Here is a 21,148-nt window from a genome sequence, read left to right on the forward strand (position 1 = left end):
AGAGAGAGCGAGAGAGGCGCTACATAGCGAGCGAGATTGAGGAAGTAGCGAGCGAGCGAGTGAGTGAGATAGGGAACGCGAAATCCCCTGAGATTCCCTACAACGAGATTGGGTTGACACAGCATACGCCTCGAAGCCAGCCGGCTAGGATGCGTGGAGGATTAGGAGGAGCAGGAGGACTCTGATCCAGGATACTTGGCTTGCCCGTGTGGCATCAAACCATCAATCTGCAGCGGCCCCTTGCTGCACTCTGTCCATACAACCAGGAGCGACTTTCGTGATTCGCCATCAGGCGCCACCTCGGGGAGTGAATTGGACTGATTACAGGACGCACGAGGGGGATAGCGGGAGACAGAGAGAGACAGAGAGAGAGACAGAGAGAGGGATAGAGACAGAGAGACAGAGAGAGACAGAGAGACAGTGAGAGACACAGAGAGAGAGACAGAGAGAGACAGAGAGAGACAGATAGAGACAGAGAGAGGGAGAGAGACAGAGAGACAGATAGAGACAGATAGACAGAGAGAGACAGAGAGAGAGACAGAGAGACAGTGCGAGACACACAGAGAGACAGAGAGAGACAGAGAGAGAGACAGAGAGAGACAGAGAGACAGAGAGACAGTGAGAGACACACAGAGAGACAGAGAGAGAGACACAGACAGAGACACAGAGAGAGACAGAGAGACAGAGAGAGGCAGAGAGACAGAGAGAGAGACAGACAGAGAGAGAGACACACAGAGAGACAGAGACAGTGAGAGACAGAGAGACACACAGAGAGACAGAGAGAGTGACTGAAGAGCAGGAAGAGTGATTAAGGGGTAACGTTGCACAGGGACTGCAGGCTATCCCCACATCCCTCCCACCACCCACCACCACCACCACCCACCACCACCCACCACCACCCACCACCACCACCCACCACCACCACCACCCACCACCACCCACCACCACGTGCAGCGTGGCCCCGTGTGGAATTTGTGGTGGCTGACGATCTCCTGCGCTGCTGCAGGACGTCCACCTCGTCCGTTCTCAATAGGAAGGACGTCCACCTCGTCCGTTCTCAATAGGAAGGACGTCCACCTCGTCCGTTCTCAATAGGAAGGACGTCCACCTCGTTCGTTCTCAATAGGAAGGACGTCCACCTCGCTCGTTCTCAATAGGAAGGACGTCCACCTCGTTCGTTCTCAATAGGAAGGACGTCCACCTCGTTCGTTCTCAATAGGAAGGACGTCCACCTCGCTCGTTCTCAATAGGAAGGACGTCCACCTCGTTCGTTCTCAATAGGAAGGAGTCGCGTGCTTCGTTGAGCTGTCAACAGTCGCCTTCTCCATTCCTCCATCAATAGGAGGAGGGAGGAGGAGGAGGAGGAGGGAGGAAGAGGAGCCCCACGTGTTCGTTCGTCCGTGAATAGGAAAGAAGAGGACCCCCCGGAGGAAGAGGAGCCCCACGTGTTCGTTCGTCCGTGAATAGGAAAGAAGAGGACCCCCCCCACACACACCCCCACCCCCAGCCCCTCCCCAACCCCCTTCCAACCATCGCGATCCATCCCGGACTTGACCACCTCCGAGATGGCGATCGACTCTCGCTCGACAGCTGGGACCTCCTCCTCCACCACCACCTCCACCACCTCCACCAGCTCCACCAGCAGCACCTCCTCCACCATCAGCAGCAGCAGCAGCACCTCGTCGTGGTCACGTGGCCTCTGCCCGCTCATCTCGTCCCTGCCCGCCCTCACCGTGCGCCTCCTCCTCCTCCTGCTGTGCGCTCTGCCCGCAGGCCACCCAACCCGAAGCCTCGGGGGGCAGCAGCAGCAGCAGGGGCAGGGGCAGCAGCAGGGGCAGCAGGGGCAGGGACAGCAGCAGCAGCAGGGGCACACGGACAACGTTACCGTGCGGGAGGGAGAGTCCGCCGTGCTCAGGTGAGTGCGGTGGTGGTGGTGGTGGGTGGGTACAGGTGAGTGTGGTGGTGGTGGTGGTGGGAGGGTACAGGTGAGTGTGGGCGCGTGGGGGGTTGTGGGGGGGTGGTGGGGGGTGGTGGTGGGGGGGTGGTGGTGGGTGGGTGGGTACAGGTGAGTGTGGGCGGTTGTGGAGGGATGGAGACCCCGCCGTGCTCAAGTGGGTGTGGGGGGTTGTGGGGGGGGTGGTGGGGGGTGGTGGTGGTGGGGGGGTGGGTGGGTACAGGTGAGTGTGGGCGCGTGGGGGGTTGTGGGGGGGTGGTTGGAGGTGTGTGTGGGGGGTTGTGGAGGGATGGAGACCCCGCCGTGCTCAAGTGGGTGTGGGGGGTTGTGGGGGGGTGTTGGGGGTGGTTGGTGGAGGTGTGGGGGGAGGTGTGTGTGGTGGTGGTGGGTGGTTGTGGTGGTGGTGGTGGTTGTGGTGGTGGTGGTTGTGGTGGTTGTGGTGGTGGTGGTTGTGGTGGGTGGGTGGTGGAGGTGTTTGGGGAGGGGGTGGTGGTGGTGGTTGTGGTGGTTGTGGTGGTTGTGGTGGTGGTTGTGGTGGTGGTTGTGGTGGTGGTTGTGGTGGTGGTTGGTTGTGGTGGTTGTGGTGGTGGTGGTTGTGGTGGTTGTGGTGGTGGTGGTTGTGGTGGTGGTTGGTTGTGGTGGTTGTGGTGGTGGTGGTTGTGGTGGTTGTGGTGGTGGTGGTTGTGGTGGTGGTTGGTTGTGGTGGTTGTGGTGGTTGTGGTGGTGGTTGTGGTGGTTGTGGTGGTGGTTGTGGTGGTTGTGGTGGTTGTAGTTGTGGTGGTTGTAGTTGTGGTTGTGGTGGTTATGGTGGTGGTGTTGGTGGTGGTGGTGGTTGTGGTGGTGGTGGTTGTGGTGGTTGTAGTTGTGGTTGTGGTGGTGGTTGTGGTGGTGGTGGTTGTGGTGGTGGTGTTGGTTGTTGTGGTGGTGGTTGTGGTGGTTGTGGTGGTGGTGGTTGTGGTGGTGGTGGTTGTGGTGGTGGTGGTTGTGGTGGTTGTGGTGGTTGTGGTGGTTGTAGTTGTGGTGGTTGTGGTGGTTGTGGTGGTGGTTGTGGTGGTGGTTGTGGTGGTGGTGGTGGTTGTAGTTGTGGTGGTTGTGGTGGTTGTGGTGGTGGTGGTTGTGGTGGTGGTGGTTGTGGTGGTGGTGGTTGTAGTTGTGGTGGTTGTGGTGGTGGTTGTGGTGGTGGTGGTTGTGGTGGTGGTGGTTGTGGTGGTTGTGGTGGTTGTGGTGGTGGTTGTGGTGGTTGTGATGGTGGTGGTTGTGGTGGTGGTGGTGGTTGTGGTGGTGTTGTGGTGGTTGTGATGGTGGTGGTTGTGGTGGTGGTGGTGGTTGTGGTGGTGGTTGTGGTGGTGGTGGTGTAGTTGTGGTGTGGGTGTGGTGGTGGTGTTGGTGTGGTGGTGGTTGTGGTTTGGTGGTGGTGGTTGTGGTGTTGGTGGGTGTGGTGGTGGTGGTGGTGTGGTGGTGGTGGTTGTGGTGGTGGTGGTGGTGGTGTGGTGGTGGTTGTGGTGGTGGTGGTTGTGGTGGTGGTGGTTGTGGTGGTGGGTGTTGTGTGGTTGTAGTGTGGTGGTGGTGGTGGTGTGGTGGTGGTGTGGTGGTGGTGTGGTAGTTGTGGTGGTTGTGGTGGTGGTGGTTGTGGTGGTGGTGGTTGTGGTGGTGGTGGTGGTTGTAGTGGTGGTTGTGGTGGTGGTGTGGTGGTGGTGGTGTGGTGGTGGTGGTGGTGGTGGTGGTGGTTGTGGTGGTGGTTGTGGTGGTTGTGATGGTGGTGGTTGTGGTGGTGGTGGTGGTTGTGGTGGTGTTTGTGGTGGTGGTGGTGGTTGTGGTGGTGGTGGTTGTGGTGGTTGTGGTGGTTGTGGTGGTGGTTGTGGTGGTTGTGATGGTGGTGGTGTGGTGGTGGTGGTTGTGGTGGTTGGTTGTGGTGGTGGTGGTGGTTGTGGTGGTGGTGGCTGAGGTTAGCGCAGCCGCGTGTGGGTTGGTGGGGAGGGAGGTGGGGGGCAGTGGTGAGCTGACAGGGGTGATAGTGGGGGGAGTTGTGTGGGTAGAGGTGGTGGGGGGAGGTGTGTGGGGGGAGGTTGTGGGGGGGAGATGGAGGATTGTGGGGGGGGGGGTGTCAAGTTCACTGTTGTCGAGTTCAAGCGAGTGGGGCACGTGGGGGGAGGTGGGGGGCGAGGTGGGGGGCGAGGTGGGGGGGTGGTGCTGAATGACGATAAGGTGACTGTGGACACGTGGGGAGAAGGCGGGGTGTCTGGTGGGGGGGAGGGAGGGTGGGAGTGGTGGGAGTGGAGGGAGGGAGGGAGTGGTGGGAGTGGTGGGAGTGGAGGGAGGGAGGGAGGGGTGGGAGGGAGTGGTGGGAGGGAGGGAGGGAGTGGTGGGAGTGGTGGGAGGGAGGGAGGGGTGGGAGGGAGTGGAGGGAGGGAGGTGAGGGAGTGGAGGGAGGGAGGGAATGGAGGGAGGGGAGGGAGCGAGGGAGGGAGGGAGGGGAGGGAGGGAGGAAGGGAGTGGAGGGAGGGAGGGAGTGGAGGGAGGGAGGGAGTGGAGGGAGGGGAGGGAGGGAGGGAGTGGAGGGAGGGAGGGAGGGAGGGAGGGAGAAGGGAGGGAGGGAGGAAGGGAGGGGAGGGAGTGGAGGAAGGGGAGGGAGTGGAGGGAGTGGAGGGAGGGGAGGGAGGGAGTGGAGGGAGGGAGGGAGGGAGGGAGGGAGGGAGGGGAGGGAGGGAGGGAGGGAGGGAGGGGAGGGAGGGAGGAAGGGAGTGGAGGGAGGGAGGGAGTGGAGGGAGGGAGGGAGTGGAGGGAGGGGAGGGAGGGAGGGAGGGAGGGAGGGAGTGGAGGGAGGGAGGGAGGGAGGGAGTGGAGGGAGGGAGGGAGGGAGTGGAGGGAGGGAGGGAGGGAGGGGAGGGAGGGAGGGAGGGAGGGAGGGGAGGGAGGGAGGAAGGGAGTGGAGGGAGGGAGGGAGTGGAGGGAGGGAGGGAGTGGAGGGAGGGGAGGGAGGGAGTGGAGGGAGGGAGGGAGGGGAGGGAGGGAGGGAGGGAGGGAGGGGAGGGAGTGGAGGAAGGGAGGGAGTGGAGGGAGGGAGGGAGGGAGGGGAGGGAGTGGAGGGGAGGGAGGGAGGGAGTGGAGGGAGGGAGGGAGGGAGTGGAGGGAGGAGGGGAGGGGAGGGAGGAGGGGGAGGGGAGGGAGGGAGGGAGGTGAGGGAGGAGGGGAGGGAGTGGAGGGAGGGGAGGGAGGGAGGGAGTGGAGGGAGGGGAGGAGTGGAGGGAGGCAGGGAGTGGAGGGAGGGGAGGGAGGGAGGGAGGGAGGGGAGGGAGGGAGGGAGGGAGTGGAGGGAGGGAGTAGAGGAAGGGAGTGGAGGGAGGGAGGTGAGGGAGGGAGGGGAGGAGGGGGGGGAGGGGAGGGGAGGAGATGAGAGTGGGGAAGGGGTCAGATTTAGAGTTGGAGAGTTGAGACGATGATAGGAGGGATGAGGCGATTAGAGGGGGGAGATGCGAAGGGAGTGGGTTCGGGAGATGGAGGAGAGAGAGCGAGAGAGCGAGAGGGAGAGAGTTTAGAGGAGGAATGAGATGGGAGTGGACAAGGGATGGCGATGGGAGCCTGAGAGAGACCGAGAGGAGGAGAGACGGGAGTGGAGACGCAGCGAGTTTGTGACAGGCGCGTTGGTGGTGATTGGTGGTTGGGTCAAGTGTGTGATGGTTTGAGTGGGTGGTGGAGTCAGTTTGAGTGACAGTATGTAGAGGGAGGGATTGAGGGGGACGAGGCGGAGGGAGGCGGAGGGGAGGGGAGGGAGCCTGATGGGAGAATTCCCACACACGGCCAAATGCGATGTGCAACTGTGATCATTCCCCTGCTGTGTGGCATCGATGGTGCAATGTTAATGCGCCAACGAATCGATGGCCCACCGCTGCTGCTGTATGTGCAGCCCGATCAGCGTGCGATCTTGCACGTTTCAATCGTCGTCTTCTTTTGCTGTGGTTTTCTTATTCTTTGTTGTTGTTGTTCGCTGCCTTGCTCGCCACCACCACCCACCCACCCAACCACCCACCCAACACCCAACACACCCCAAGAAAGACAAAAATATTTGATGAATCTGCGTCTTGCAATCGACGAGCGTTTTTGTTATTCGGTTACGGTTGTTGTTGTTGTTTTGTTGTTGTTGTTCAGTGACTCGCGTGACCACGTGAGCGACTCTGCGTATCGTTGTCTGAGTGCGTGGTGGTTGTGTGGGGGGGGGGGGGCAGTGGGGGGGATGGGGGGGGAGCGACTTGACCCCCCAACCCCCCCCCCCACCACCACGAGATTTGTTTTCAAACTAAAATCGTCCGATGAACGGCGTCGTGACAACGAGTGACACCGACATTCGTAAGACGCTGGTTTGCATTTTTTTTTTTCTGTTGAAATGGAAATTGCTTTGGCTTAACGGTGTGTTTTTGTGTTTCCTCTTTCCCCCACGTCTTTTCTTAACCCGGTTCGCTTCGTCGCCAGTCAAAGAAGTTTTCGATTAATGTAACAATGAAGCTGATGCGGTGGTGTTTTGTTTAAGTTTGTAGATCTACGATCGGACCAGTACTAACGTTTCCACCCGAACGTTCAGTATATTTAAAGACTCACGCGCCTAGATTTGAAGATCACGCTGTTTTCATTGTTGTTGTTGTTATTAGAAAGAACAAACATTCGTCAACTTAATTATCTTTTGAGTGGTAAGCTCCCCTGTCGAATTACGCAGATGTAAACATGGCACGGTGTAGATGGTTTGCGTTCCAAACCGCTTCAATCCGAAATAGCTAAAAAAAAATAACCCCGTTAAAGATAAAACCCCAACGATTCTTGCTTTCATGGTGTTTGCCCTTTTAACGCTCTATCAAAGGACATGTTTTTAAACGTCGAACGGTCTCTGAATGACATCAGGCACACAAACGACGCTCAAGGGGCAATTACAATCGATATTTGGGTGCCTGCAAGCGAATAATTTTCAGATACGTCGCTGTTAGATGTGTCCTGAAAAATCTGTGTACCAAATTTGAGCTTTCTACCTTGTCAGGAAGCACTAAATTGAGGTGTATTTTAAGACGTGCGGACTAAGGTCTTCATTTATATAGAAGATTAGAGCGATAACTTCATAGCGAAACGAGGTAAACTACTGTGGTGATGTACAGCAGGCTGGATTTGTGTGTGAGCTAGAGCCCCCTACAGCGTTAACCACTGATGATGTAGTCACTACACCACTGATGATGTAGTTACTACACCACTGATAATGTAGTCACTACACCACTGATAATGTAGTTACTACACCACTGAAAATGTAGTTACTACACCACTGATAATGTAGTTACTACACCACTGATAATGTAGTTACTACACCACTGATAATGTAGTTACTACGCCACTGATAATGTAGTTACTACACCACTAATGTAGTCACTACGCCACTGATAATGTAGTTACTACACCACTGATAATGTAGTCACTACACCACTGATAATGTAATTACTAGGTCACTGATAATGTAGTCACTACACCACTGATGATGTAGTCACTACACCACTGATAATGTAGTTACTACACCACTGATAATGTAGTTACTACTCCACTGATAATGTAGTCACTACACCACTGATAATGTAGTTACTACATCACTGATAATGTAGTTACTACACCACTGATAATGTAGTTACTACTCCACTGATAATGTAGTTACTACACCACTGATAATGTAGTCACTACGCCACTGATAATGTAGTTACTACACCACTGATAATGTAGTTACTACACCACTGATAATGTAGTCACTACACCACTGATATTGTAGTTACTACGTCACTGATACTGTAGTCACTACACCACTGATAATGTAGTCACTACACCACTGATAATGTAGTTACTACGCCACTAATATAACTGGTTTCCAGGAGGTCCTGAGTCTGCGTGTCTCTCTCTCCCCGTGTTCGCGTGGATTTGTCTCCGGCTCCCTCCGGGTTTTCCCCCTCTCCACATTTACAGAATCCGACGCCACGTGTTCGCAGCCATTTTTTGGGCTCCTGCTTTGCGTCTCCCACGTGATCATTTTGATGATAACACCACGTGGTCGAGCCGAGATCATCTATGGTGGCCGGGTGGCTTCTGACAAAGAGCTACGTAGCAACAGCTCAGTGATGGCTTGACCTGGTTCAATGAAATAAATAGTGTATATGTATATATATATATTTTTTTAAAACCTGTTTTTAAAAACACGCTTTTATGAAAAAATATATGAATGTACTGCAGCAATGGAAGAACTTCCACGACCCCTAGGATGTGGGCCTAGAAGCTTGCCGTAACGTAATGGGACCGTGGAACCAATCGCCATCGTTATTGGTTCATACGCGAATGATTCTCTGCTGTGGGGGCTTGTTTGTGTGTCGTAGTAGCAGTTAACATCGCCGCTGGGAAGACAAAGGCAAGCCAGGCGTGGTGTTGACCACAAAGACAAAGATACTCCCCCATCATGTAGTCTTAAGTATATATATTTAACAAAAACTTTTTTTTAAAAACACGCTTTTATGAAATTATTAAAAAGTTAAGAATATTTGTTTTTGTTTTTTTCTGTTCAAGTACTTTGCATTATATATGTTTATTATACTCTTGTTTAAACTGACTAAAAATAAAAGCGTGGGGCCGTAACGTTAGTGGACCGTGGGCAATTACAGCCAACGTCAGTTGACGGTGGACAATCAGACCCAAGGCCGAAACATCTTACGTTTAAAAAAATATATATACTTTACACTTTTTTAATGATAGAATATAGTATTGCCATCAGCATGACATAAGTATAACCGAGTTTGCAGTCGATATCACATTGGGAAGTGGTTTAAAATTTGAGTTACAAGATTTGAGGATACAATGACAACAACAACAGACAGAGCGAGTTAAATAAAAGCGTTGTAATAATAAAAACGATCAATTTTGATTTAAAGCTTTCGTGACTGCAGTAATATCGTATTCTTAGCTCTTTCGGTAAAGTCACGTTGAAGGGAAACAATAAAATAATTAAAAAAAATATATATGAAACAATAAAAAACATTCTCACGACGTTTCGACCATAACACAAAACAGGTGATCATCAGATGTGCATGACATAAGTATAACCAACTTTGATGATCACCGTTTGCGTTATGGTCGAAACGTCGTGAGAATTTTTTTTATTGTTTAATATATATAAATTTTTATTATGTTATTGTTTCCCTTCAACGTGACTTTACCGAAAGAGCTAAGAATATATAAATTTTAAAAAGATAGTCGCCTCGAGTTGACTTCGCGTGACGGGTGAGCGATTAGATCATGCCGTTGAGAGGTCGTGTTCCTATTACGATTGCTGAACTTTTTTCGCACCGTACGTCGCCATCCGTGACTCAGGGGGCCGTCCATGAATGACGTCACGCACCTGGCTGGGCGTGGCCGCGGGGGGTGGGGGTGGGGTCAGACATTTGTGACGATGTGTGACGAGGCGGTGGGAGGGGAGGGGTTGAGAAATGTGACGTCACATCAAAATTGCGCAACTTTAAATGAATACAGACAAACACGTTCTATTAAATAAAATAGACTTATTAATAAATGTTTTCTACTACAACATCAGAGTGCAGCGCCACATTAAATAGGCAACTACAATGTGACAATAGTTTAAAGCGATTTGGAGCATGTTTTTATTTTAAATGGAAATAAATAAATATTATTATTTTTTGGGGGGGGGGCAAAGCTTTGTGACGTCAAATTTGAGGGGGGGGGTCTGACTTTTTGTGACGCCGTGTGACGAGGGGGGCGGGCGTGTATAGTAGTGTAGTGTATAGTGTAGTGTATAGTGTAGTGTATAGTAGTGTAGTGTATAGTGTAGTGTATAGTAGTGTAGTGTCAAGTAGTGTAGTGTATAGTGTAGTGTAAAGTATTGTAGTGTATAGTGTAGTGTATAGTAGTGTAGTGTATAGTAGGGTAGTGTAAAGTGTATAGTGTTGTATAGTGTAGTGTATAGTGTAGTGTCAAGTAGTGTAGTGTATAGTGTAGTGTATAGTAGTGTAGTGTCAAGTAGTGTAGTGTAAAGTGTATAGTGTTGTATAGTGTAGTGTATAGTAGATTAGTGTATAGTAGTGTAGTGTCAAGTAGTGTAGTGTATAGTGTAGTGTAAAGTATTGTCGTGTATAGTGTAGTGTATAGTAGTGTAGTGTCAAGTAGTGTAGTGTATAGTGTAGTGTATAGTGTAGTGTCAAGTAGTGTAGTGTATAGTGTAGTGTAAAGTAGTGTAGTGTATAGTGTAGTGTATAGTAGTGTAGTGTATAGTGTAGTGTATAGTAGTGTAGTGTATAGTGTAGTGTAAAGTAGTGTAGTGTATAGTGTAGTGTATAGTAGTGTATAGTGTAGTGTAAAGTAGTGTAGTGTATAGTGTAGTGTAAAGTAGTGTAGTGTATAGTGTAGTGTATAGTAGTGTAGTGTTAAGTGTAGTGTATAGTAGTGTAGTGTATAGTGTAGTGTAAAGTAGTGTAGTGTATAGAGTAGTGTATAGTGTAGTATACAGTGTAGTGTATTGTAGTGTAGTGTATAGTGTAATGCATAGTGTAGTGTAAAGTAGTGTTGTGTATAATGTAGAGTATAATAGTGTATAATGTAGTGTATAGTAGTGTAGTGTATAGTGTAGTGTATAGTAGTGTAGTGTCAAGTAGTGTAGTGTATAGTGTAGCGTAAAGTACTGTATAGTGTAGTGTAAAGTAGTGTAGTGTATAGTGTAGAGTATAGTGGTGTAGTGTAAAGTAGTGTAGTGTATAGTGTAGAGTATAATAGTGTAGGCTAAAGTGCTGTAGTGAATAACGTAGTGCATTCCAGTGTAGCCTATAGCAGTGCAGTGTATATCGGTGGTGCATAGGAGTGCTAGGTGCATTGTGTATTCGTGTAGTGTATAGTAGCGTAGTTTACAGTAATATATAGCGGAGTGCATGTATGTCGAACTTATTTCGCACCGTAAGTAGCCAACTGTGCCAATCGGAGATGGCGTGGGGAATAGGGCGACTATCTAAACACGACAACAATAACAACAACAACAACAACCAGCAGATCTAAAGACGTGAGTTCGTCGATCCAGGTGACGATGATGATGACGATCACACAGTGATATCGGCAGGGAAGAGAACGTTCCAGACGGCCCCAGCAGTAGCAGCGAGCACTTGAGCTGGGCCCTCTGCGTCCGTCACACACGCCCCCACAACGCAGACCCCCGGACACTACGACTCGCTGCGGCTGCTATTTACATTCGTGGAGTAATCACAGATGTTACCGCTGTGTGTGTGTGTAGGGGGGAGTGTGTGTGTTGCGTGTGTGTAGGGGAGTGTGTGTGTGTGTGTGTGCTGTGTGTCTGTCTGTGTGTGCTGTGTGTGTGTGGTGTGTGTGTGGTGTTTGTGTGGAGTGTTTGTGCTGTGTGTGTGCTGTGTGGTGCTGTGTGTGTGTAGGGGTGGGGGGTGTGCATGGTGTGTGTGTGTAGGGGGTGTGTGTGTGTGTGTTGCGTGTGTGTAGGGGAGTGTGTGTGTGTGTGCTGTGTGTCTGTCTGTGTGTGCTGTGTGTGTGTGTGCTGTGTGTGTGTGTGTTGCGTGTCTATGTCTGTGTGTGTGGTGTTTGTGTGGAGTGTGTGTGCTGTGTGTGTAGGGGTGGGGGGGTGTGCATGGTGTGTGTGTGTAGGGGAGTGTGTGTGTGTCTGTCTGTGTGTGCTGTGTGTGTGTGTTGCGTGTCTATGTCTGTGTGTGTGGTGTGTGTGTGTGGAGTGTTTGTGTGGAGTGTGTGTGCTGTGTGTCTGTCTGTGTGTGCTGTGTGTGTGTGTGCTGTGTGTGTTGCGTGTCCATGTCTGTGTGTGTGTGGTGTGTGTGTGGTGTTTGTGTGGAGTGTTTGTGCTGTGTGTGTAGGGGTGGGGGGGTGTGCATGGTGTGTGTGTGTAGGGGAGTGTGTGTGTGTGTGAGCTGTGTGTGTGTTGTGTGTGTGTGTGTTGCCTGTCTATGTCTGTGTGTGTGGTGTGTGTGTGTGGAGTGTTTGTGTGGAGTGTTTGTGCTGTGTGTCTGTCTGTGTGTGCTGTGTGTGCTGTGTGTGTGTGTTGCGTGTCTATGTCTGTGTGGTGTGTGTGTGGTGTTTGTGTGAAGTGTTTGTGCTGTGTGTGTGCTGTGTGGTGCTGTGTGTGTGTGCTGTGTGTGTGAGCTGTGTGTGTGTGTTGTGTGTGTGCTGTGTGTGTTGTGTGTGGGTTGTGTGTGTTCTGTGTGTGCTGTGTGTGTGGTGTGTGCGCTGTGTGTGTGTAGGGGGAGTGTGTGTGCTGTGTGTGTGTGTGTGTGTGTGTGCTGTCTGTGTGAGCTGTGTGTTTGATGTGTGTGTGGTGTGTGTGTGGTGTGTGTGCTGTGTATGTGTGTGTAGGGGAGTGTGTGTGCTGTGTGTGTGGTGTGTGTGTGCTGTGTGTGTGTGTGAGCTGTGTGTGTGGTGTGTGTGTGTTGTGTGTATGCTGTGTGTGTGATGTGTGTGTGGTGTGTGTGTGGTGTGTGTGTGGTGTGTGTGCTGTGTGTGTGTGTGTAGGGGGAGTGTGTGTGCTGTGTGTGTGGTGTGTGTGTGTGTGCTGTGTGTGTGAGCTGTGTTTGTGGTGTGTGTGTTGTGTGTATGCTGTGTGTGTGTGCTGTGTGCGCTGTGTGTGCTGTGTATGTGGTGTAAGCGCTGTGTGTGTGTGTAGGGGGAGTGTGTGTGCTGTGAATTTTTATTCACCCAACCCCGCTGTGTGTGTGCTGTGTGTGTGTAGGGGAGTGTGTGTGTTGTGTGTGTGCGCTGTGTGTGTGTAGGGGAGTGTGTGTGTTGTGTGTGTGCTGTGTGTGTGTGTAGGGGAGTGTGTGTGCTGTGTGTGTGCTGTGTGTGTGTGTAGGGGAGTGTGTGTGTTGTGTGTGTATGCTGTGTGTGTGCTATGTGTATGCTGTGTGTATGCTGTGTGTGTGCTGTGTGTATGCTGTGTGTATGCTGTGTGTGTGCTATGTGTATGCTGTGTGTATGCTGTGTGTGTGCTATGTGTATGCTGTGTGTATGCTGTGTGTGTATGCTGTGTGTGTGCTGTGTGTATGCTGTGTGTGTGCTGTGTGTATGCTGTGTGTGTGCTGTGTGTATGCTGTGTGTGTGCTGTGTGTATGCTGTGTGTGTGCTGTGTGTATGCTGTGTGTACTGTGTGTGTGCTGTGTGTGTGCTGTGTGTGTGTGCTGTGTGTGCTGTGTGTGTGCTGTGTGTGTACTGTGTGTGTGCTGTGTGTGTGTGTGCTGTGTGTATGCTGTGTGTGTGTGCTGTGTGTGTGCTGTGTGTGTGCTGTGTGTGTACTGTGTGTGTGCTGTGTGTGTGCTGTGTGTATGCTGTGTGTGTGCTGTGTGTATGCTGTGTGTGTTGTGTGTATGCTGTGTGTATGCTGTGTGTATGCTGTGTGTATGCTGTGTGTGTGCTGCGTGTGTGCTGTGTGTATGCTGTGTGTGTGCTGTGTGTATGCTGTGTGTATGCTATGTGTGGGCTGTGTGCTGTGTGTGTATGCTGTGTGTGTGCTGTGTGTATGCTGTGTGTGTGTTGTGTGTGTGCTGTGTGTGCTGTGTGTGTGCTGTGTGTGTGCTGTGTGTGTGCTGTGTGTGTGCTGTGTGTGCTGTGTGTGTGCTGTGTGTGTGCTGTGTGTGTGCTGTGTGTGCAGTGTGTGTGCTGTGTATGCTGTGTGTATGCTGTGTGTGTGCTGTGTGTGCTGTGTGTGTGCTGTGTGTACTGTGTGTGTATGCTGTGTGTGTGCTGTGTGTATGCTGTGTGTGTGCGGTGTGTATGCTGTGTGTATGCTGTGTGTGTGCTGTGTGTATGCTGTGTGTGTATGCTGTGTGTATGCTGTGTGTGTATGCTGTGTGTGTGCTGTGTGTACTGTGTGTGTATGCTGTGTGTGTGCTGTGTGTATGCTGTTTGTGTGCGGTGTGTATGCTGTGTGTATGCTGTGTGTGTGCTGTGTGTATGCTGTGTGTATGCTGTGTGTGTATGCTGTGTGTGTGCTGTGTGTATGCTGTGTGTGTGCTGTGTGTATGCTGTGTGTATGCTGTGTGTGTATGCTGTGTGCTGTGTGTGTGTGCTGTGTGTATGCTGTGTGTATGCTGTGTGTATGCTGTGTGTATGCTGTGTATGCTGTGTGTATGCTGTGTGTGTGCTGTGTGTATGCTGTGTGTACTGTGTGTGTGCTGTGTGTGTGCTGTGTGTATGCTGTGTGTGTGCTGTGTGTATGCTGTGTGTATGCTGTGTGTGTATGCTGTGTGTATGCTGTGTGTGTGCTGTGTGTGTATGCTGTGTGTGTGCTGTGTGTATGCTGTGTGTGTGTGCTGTATCTGTGTAGGGGAGTGTGTGTGCTATGTGTATGCTGTGTGTGTATGCTGTGTGTATGCTGTGTGTGTGTGCTGTGTGTGTATGCTGTGTGTGTGCTGTGTGTATGCTGTGTGTGTGTGCTGTGTGTGTGTAGGGGAGTGTGTGTGCTATGTGTATGCTGTGTGTGTATGCTGTGTGTATGCTGTGTGTGTGTGTGCTGTGTGTGTGTAGGGGAGTGTGTGTGCTATGTGTATGCTGTGTGTGTATGCTGTGTGTATGCTGTGTGTGTATGCTGTGTGTATGCTGTGTGTATGCTGTGTGTGTGCTGTGTGTGTGTAGGGGAGTGTGTGTGCTATGTGTATGCTGTGTGTGTATGCTGTGTGTATGCTGTGTGTATGCTGTGTGTATGCTGTGTGTATGCTGTGTGTGTGTGCTGTGTGTGTAGGGGAGTGTGTGTGCTATGTGTATGCTGTGTGTGTATGCTGTGTGTATGCTGTGTGTATGCTGTGTGTATGCTGTGTGTATACTGTGTGTGTGTGCTGTGTGTGTAGGGGAGTGTGTGTGCTATGTGTATGCTGTGTGTGTGCTATGTGTATGCTGTGTGTGTTTGCTATGTGTATGCTGTGTGTGTATGCTGTGTGTATGCTGTGTGTGTGTGCTGTGTGTGTGTAGGGGAGTGTGTGTGCTATGTGTATGCTGTGTGTGTATGCTGTGTGTGTATGCTGTGTGTGTATGCTGTGTGTGTGTGCTGTGATTTGTATTCACGCCAACCCCGCCGACGCCTCCGACTGCTCCCCACTTGGGCAGCTCGTTGAGTCGGTGCCTGTGGGGGGGGGGGGGGGGGTGGGTGCACGGAACGTCGCGTGGGGATTTAAAGTCGCGGTGCGGAGAGACTGGTACACCAAAGTGATGAAAAAAATTTGTTCTCAATGTAGGATAGAGGCGTTAGCTGTATTGTGGTGTCGTGTGTAGCAGTGCAGTGTATAGTGTAGTGTATTGTAGTGTAGAGTGTAGCAGTGTAGTGTATAGTGTAGTGTATTGTAGTGTATAGTGTAGTGTATAGTAGTGTAGTGTATAGTAGTGTAGTGTATAGTGTAGTGTGTAGTAGTGTAGTGTATAGTGTAGTGTATAGTGTAGTGTATAGTGTAGTGTAGAGTAGTATAGTAGTGTAGTGTATAGTGTAGTGTAGAGTAGTGTAGTGTTAAGTATAGTTTAGAGTAGTGTAGTGTATAGTGTATAGTGTAGTGTATAGTGTAGTTTACTTTGGTTGAACGTGTGTAGCCAACCGTGCTAATTGGAGGTGTGGGGGAAGGACACCACACTAAAGACAAAACAACTGAACAACATTTTTATTGAATCACTCCGAATTATGTTGCCTGGTTTACAGGAGGTCGTGGGTTCGATCCTGACCCTGACGCCTGCTGCTGTATATTTGGAGTTTGCGTGTCTCTCTCTCTCTCATCATCATCACGGTGGCTAGGAAATGTTAACTACCTCGCCTGGTATGCAGGATGTCGTGGGTTCGATCCCGACCCTGACGATGCCTGCTGCTGTATATTTGGAGTTTGCGTGTCTCTCTCTCTCTCATCATCATCACGGTGGCTAGGAGATGTTAACTACCTCGACTGGTGTACAGGAGGTCCGTGGGTTCGATCCCGACCCTGACGATGCCTGCTGCTGTATATTTGGAGTTTGCGTGTCTCTCTCTCATCATCATCACCACGGTGGCTAGGAGATGTTAACTACCTCGCCTGGTGTACAGGAGGTCGTGGGTTCGATCCCGACCCTGACGACGCCTGCTGCTGTATATTTGGAGTTTGCCTGTCTCTCTCTCTCTCTCACCGTGGTCGTGTGGATTTTTTTGTCCGGCTCCTCTGAGTTTCTTCCCCTCCACATGCAACTGGACAGCTTAGCGGTGCCTTGCCTGCTAACGCATGAAACTAGTTGAGTTCAGTTTAATTTTTTTTTTAAATAGCCTCCTGAAGAAAGGGTGGCGAGATTTCAGGGACGCTTCCCCAATGTTCAAGCAAGTGCCGTGATGACAATTTCAGTCATCGCACAGATTGCCAATCTATTCATAATAAAGGTTTATTTTTATGTTTTGGGTTAGATCGCGTTGTTCTTCAAATGTGCCGCGACCCTCAACCAACCCGAAACGGGCAATCAGTAAAAAAATTAATAAAGTGTCACGTTGACAAAAGACAAATAAATAATTCACTGCTTTAGCCCACCGGTGTGTTGAAGAGTAAATGCACAACATTTACGATTTTTTTTTTTAGTAGTACGACGTTTCGCTGGTAATTACATCCCCATCATCATCGGGGCAATTTTGCCAGAATAGTGAAGCCCTCTCCACTTGCTCCCGGTCTTAAACAGAGCAGCAGCAAGGTGACGTCATAATTTAAATCACTAAGGAGGGGGAGACTGCTTCATGTACAGGGGCAGTGTTGAGTCTATGGGCAGTGTTGAGTCTATGGGTTGTGTTGAGTCTATGGACAGTTTTGAGTCTATGGTGCAGTGTTGAGTCAATGGGCAGTGTTGAGTCTATGGGGCAGTGCTGAGTCTATGGGCAGTGTTGAGTCTATGGGTTGTGTTGAGTCTATGGTGCAGTGCTGAGTCTATGGTGCATTGTTGAGTCTATGGTGCAGTGTTGAGTCTATGGTGCAGTGTTGAGTTTATGGGCAGTGATGAGTCTATGGTGCAGTGTTGAGTCTATGGTGCAGTGTTGAGTCTATGGTGCAGTGTTGAGTCTATGGTGCAGTGTTGAGTCTATGGTGCAGTGTTGAGTCTATGGGCAGTGTTGAGTCTATGGGCAGTATTGAGTCTATGGTGCAGTGTTGAGTCTATGGGCAGTATTGAGTCTATGGTGCAGTGTTGAGTCTATGGGCAGTGTTGAGTCTATGGTGCAGTGTTGAGTCTATGGGCAGTATTGAGTCTATGGTGCAGTGTTGAGTCTATGGTGCAGTGTTGAGTCTATGGGCAGTGTTGAGTCTATGGTGGGGATGGAGGGGATGGACGGGAAGGTTGTTAGTGGGACTACGTTACGTGAGCTTGCATCCGAGTTTGTGTTCGAGGCAGATGTTTGGCTGTAATTACTGGCAGAGCAGAAAACGGAAAACGCGTCACCCCGCCCCCCCCACCACGTCCGATGTGGAGAGGGATTGATGCGTCCTGTATTTATTAATCTTGCAAACTACAAACCCACGAGACGCGTGGTTGGGGGGGGGTGACAGAGCCATTGAGGCTCGATCGTCCGACACGCTCTAGTGATATCAATCACGTGGTGTCCTTTTGTAGAGAGCAGGTGACGTTAAACTCATCTAAGCTCCCCCCCCCCGCTGAGGCTGTGTTGATCTTTTTTTAAAATTTTTACAGAAGCAAAATCAGAACGGAGAAGGAAGAGCGGATTTTTTCCTCGAGAACCTCTCGGGGCAAATGGCCTTCGTCTGATCGCCTCTTCTCGTATGAACTCGTTCATCGGCTTTCCTTGCGTCCGTCACGTTCATCAGATGCAGAGCAGCTGTGATTGGCTGAATTTCACTCGAACGTGTTCTCGAGATCTGATTGTCCACTGCGGAGGCCAGAGTGAGATGAGAGAGGGGAAAGGCAGGAGAGAGCGTTGGAGGGGAGTGAGATGAGAGGTAGCAGAGTGAGTGAGATGAGAGGCAGGAGAGTGAGTAAGATGAGAGGTAGGTGAGTGAGTGAGTGAGATGAGAGGTAGGAGAGTGAGATGAGAGTGAGTGAGATGAGAGTGAGTGAGATGAGAGGTAGGAGAGTGAGTGAGTGAGATGAGAGGTAGGTGAGTGAGTGAGTGAGATGAGAGGTAGGAGAGTGAGATGAGAGGTAGGAGAGTGAGATGAGAGGTAGGAGAGTGAGATGAGAGTGAGTGAGATGAGAGGTAGGTGAGTGAGTGAGTGAGATGAGAGGTAGGAGAGTGAGATGAGAGTGAGTGAGATGAGAGGTAGGTGAGTGAGTGAGTGAGATGAGAGGTAGGAGCGTGAGATGAGAGTGAGGGGTAGGTGAGTGAGATGAGAGTGAGTGAGATGGGAGGTAGGAGAGTGAGATGAGAGTGAGAGGTAGGTGAGTGAGTGAGATGAGAGGTAGTAGAGTGAGATGAGAGTGAGGGATAGGTGAGTGAGATGAGAGTGAGTGAGATGAGAGTGAGAGGTAGGTGAGTAAGTGAGTGAGATGAGAGGTAGGAGAGTGAGATGAGAGTGAGAGGTAGGTGAGCTAGGTGAGTGAGTGAGATGAGAGTGAGATGAGAGGTAGGAGAGTGAGATGAGAGTGAGTGAGATGAGAGGTAGGAGAGTGAGATGAGAGTGAGTGAGATGAGAGGTAGGAGAGTGAGATGGGAGTGAGTGAGATGAGAGGTAGGAGAGTGAGTGAGAGAGAGGTAGGTGAGTGAGGGAGATGAGAGGTAGGAGAGTGAGATGAGAGGTAGGTGAGTGAGATGAGAGTGAGAGGTAGGAGAGTGAGTGAGAGAGAGGTAGGAGAGTGAGATGAGAGTGAGTGAGATGAGAGTGAGATGGGAGGTAGGAGAGTGAGATGAGAGTGAGTGAGATGAGAGGTAGGAGAGTGAGATGAGAGTGAGTGAGATGAGAGTGAGATGAGAGTGAGAGGTAGGAGAGTGAGTGAGTGAGATGAGAGGTAGGAGAGTGAGATGAGAGTGAGTGAGATGAGAGGTAGGAGAGTGAGATGAGAGTGAGTGAGATGAGAGGTAGGAGAGTGAGATGGGAGTGAGTGAGATGAGAGGTAGGAGAGTGAGTGAGAGAGAGGTAGGTGAGTGAGGGAGATGAGAGGTAGGAGAGTGAGATGAGAGGTAGGTGAGTGAGATGAGAGTGAGAGGTAGGAGAGTGAGTGAGAGAGAGGTAGGAGAGTGAGATGAGAGTGAGTGAGATGAGAGTGAGATGGGAGGTAGGAGAGTGAGATGAGAGTGAGTGAGATGAGAGGTAGGAGAGTGAGATGAGAGTGAGTGAGATGAGAGTGAGATGAGAGTGAGAGGTAGGAGAGTGAGTGAGTGAGATGAGAGGTAGGAGAGTGAGATGAGAGTGAGTGAGATGAGAGGTAGGAAGTGAGATGAGAGTGAGTGAGATGAGAGTGAGATGAGAGTGAGAGGTAGGAGAGTGAGTGAGATGAGAGTGAGATGAGTGAGTGAGAGAGTGAGATGAGAGTGAGAGGTAGGAGAGTGAGATGAGAGTGAGAGGTAGGTGAGTGAGTGAGATGAGGAGGTAGTGAGTGAGATGAGAGAGAGTGAGATGAGAGAGAGTGAGATGAGAGTGAGATGAGAGGTAGGAGAGTGAGATGAGAGTGAGTGAGATGAGAGGTAGGGAGGTGGTGAGATGAGAGGTAGGAGGTGAGTGAGTGAGTGAGATGAGAGGTAGGAGAGTGAGTGAGATGAGAGGGAGTGAGATGAGTGTGAGTGAGATGAGAGGTAGGGAGAGTGAGATGAGAGTGAGTGAGATGAGAGAGTGTGATGAGAGGTAGGAGAGTGAGATGAGAGTGAGAGGTTGGTGAGTGAGTGAGATGAGAGGTAGGTGAGTGAGTGAGATGAGAGGGAGTGAGATGAGAGTGTCGCTACCTCTATCACGGCGTGGCTATCTGCCTCGAGGAGCCCTGCTATAAATATATACAAATATATAAATAAAAATAATTACACGTATATAAATTCTTCTATAATTGTTCATGAATATAAAATAATATACAGAAGGTCGTAGCTAGGGAATAAAAGACTGGGGCGAGAGAGAGAGAGAGAGCGGATAGAGCTTAGCGATTGTGCGGGAAACATAGCGGATTAATTGGAAGTGACGGGGAGATGGGGGGGGATGGGGGGATTGGGGGGAGGTGGGGGGGGGGAGGGGGGGAGATGGGGGAGATGGGGGGAGCTAGAAGGGAGATGGGGGGATGGGGGGAGATGGGGGGGAGATAGGGGGGGATGGGCGGAGATGGGGGGAGATGGGGGAGATGGGGGGAGCTAGAAGGGAGGTAGGGGGGAGATGGGTGGGAGATAGGGGGGGGATGGGGGGAGATGGGGGGAGATAGGGGGGGGATGGGGGGAGATAGGGGGGAGATAGGGGGGATGGGGAGATGGGGGGGAGATAGAAGGGAGATGGGTGGGATGGGGGAGATGGAGAGAGATGGGGGGGGATGAGGGGAGATGGGGGGGAGATGGGGAGATAGGGGGGGATCGGGGGAGATGGGGGAGCTAGAAGGGAGATGGGGGGAGATAGGGGGAGATAGGGGGGGATGGGAGGAGATGGAGAGAGATGGGGGGGATGAGGGGAGATGGGGGGGAGATGGGGGAGATAGGGGGGGATGGGGGGAGATGGGGGGAGATAGAAGGGAGATGGGGGGGATGGAGAGAGATGGGGGGGATAGAAGGGAGATGGGGGAGGGGGAGCTGGGTGGGTGCTGTTGGCATGGAGCTTCAATCGCAGTGCTTTGTCCACACGTGGGGAGCGGTGGCGCAGTGGTTAGGGACCCCCCCCCCCCCTCCCACAATCCCCACCCCACCCCTAGGTCTACTCGGCCTTAAACATCAGCGGCACGCGTTTTAGACAACACAAAAACCACGCGTCAGCGCTGGGGGGGGGGGGGGGGGGGGGAGACAAAGGCGGAGGCCGGGCGTGGTGGTGCCGCAGTTGAGGGGGGCTTCGTAGGCTGATGCTCGCTAACCGCACTTGCCCCTCGGCGCTGTCGAGGCTACACCTGGGTACCTTTGCCTTCGCTTTAAAGAGAAGCATCGCCAGTGGCTAGACGACGTTGGCCGGTCCGTGGCTTTGCTGGCTGGTCACGTGCTCCTCGCGATCGCCACTTGGCCCGTCCCATCCAACACAAACCTCCCACGAAAGTCTGTCGAGGCTACGCGGGGGA

At 51.4% G+C, this 21,148-nt stretch overlaps 1 protein-coding gene and 1 long non-coding RNA gene across 3 annotated transcripts in view; both read left to right on the forward strand.

The window, feature by feature from the left end:
- LOC116955861 (limbic system-associated membrane protein-like) overlaps positions 1-21,148 on the forward strand; it is a 768,583-nt gene that overhangs the window by 459,068 nt on the left and 288,367 nt on the right. The window contains exon 2 of one of the 2 annotated variants that reach the window (XM_076053714.1): positions 1,774-1,915. In XM_076053714.1, the coding sequence (XP_075909829.1) occupies positions 1,774-1,915 (142 nt within the window). Of the gene's footprint in view, positions 1-1,477; positions 1,916-21,148 lie in introns of those variants that run through there. The other variant, XM_076053713.1, reaches the window with a different exon arrangement.
- Positions 15,124-19,714, forward strand: LOC142906266 (uncharacterized). The gene is made up of 3 exons (XR_012930113.1): positions 15,124-18,101; positions 18,142-19,601; positions 19,656-19,714. It is a non-coding gene; the product is annotated as an uncharacterized LOC142906266 (long non-coding RNA).

The sequence above is a fragment of the Petromyzon marinus genome, chromosome 62, assembly GCF_048934315.1.
Source record: "Petromyzon marinus isolate PM22_M1 ecotype Great Lakes invasive population chromosome 62, UKy_Petmar_22M1.pri1.0, whole genome shotgun sequence".
Taxonomy (NCBI): Eukaryota; Metazoa; Chordata; class Hyperoartia; order Petromyzontiformes; family Petromyzontidae; genus Petromyzon; species Petromyzon marinus.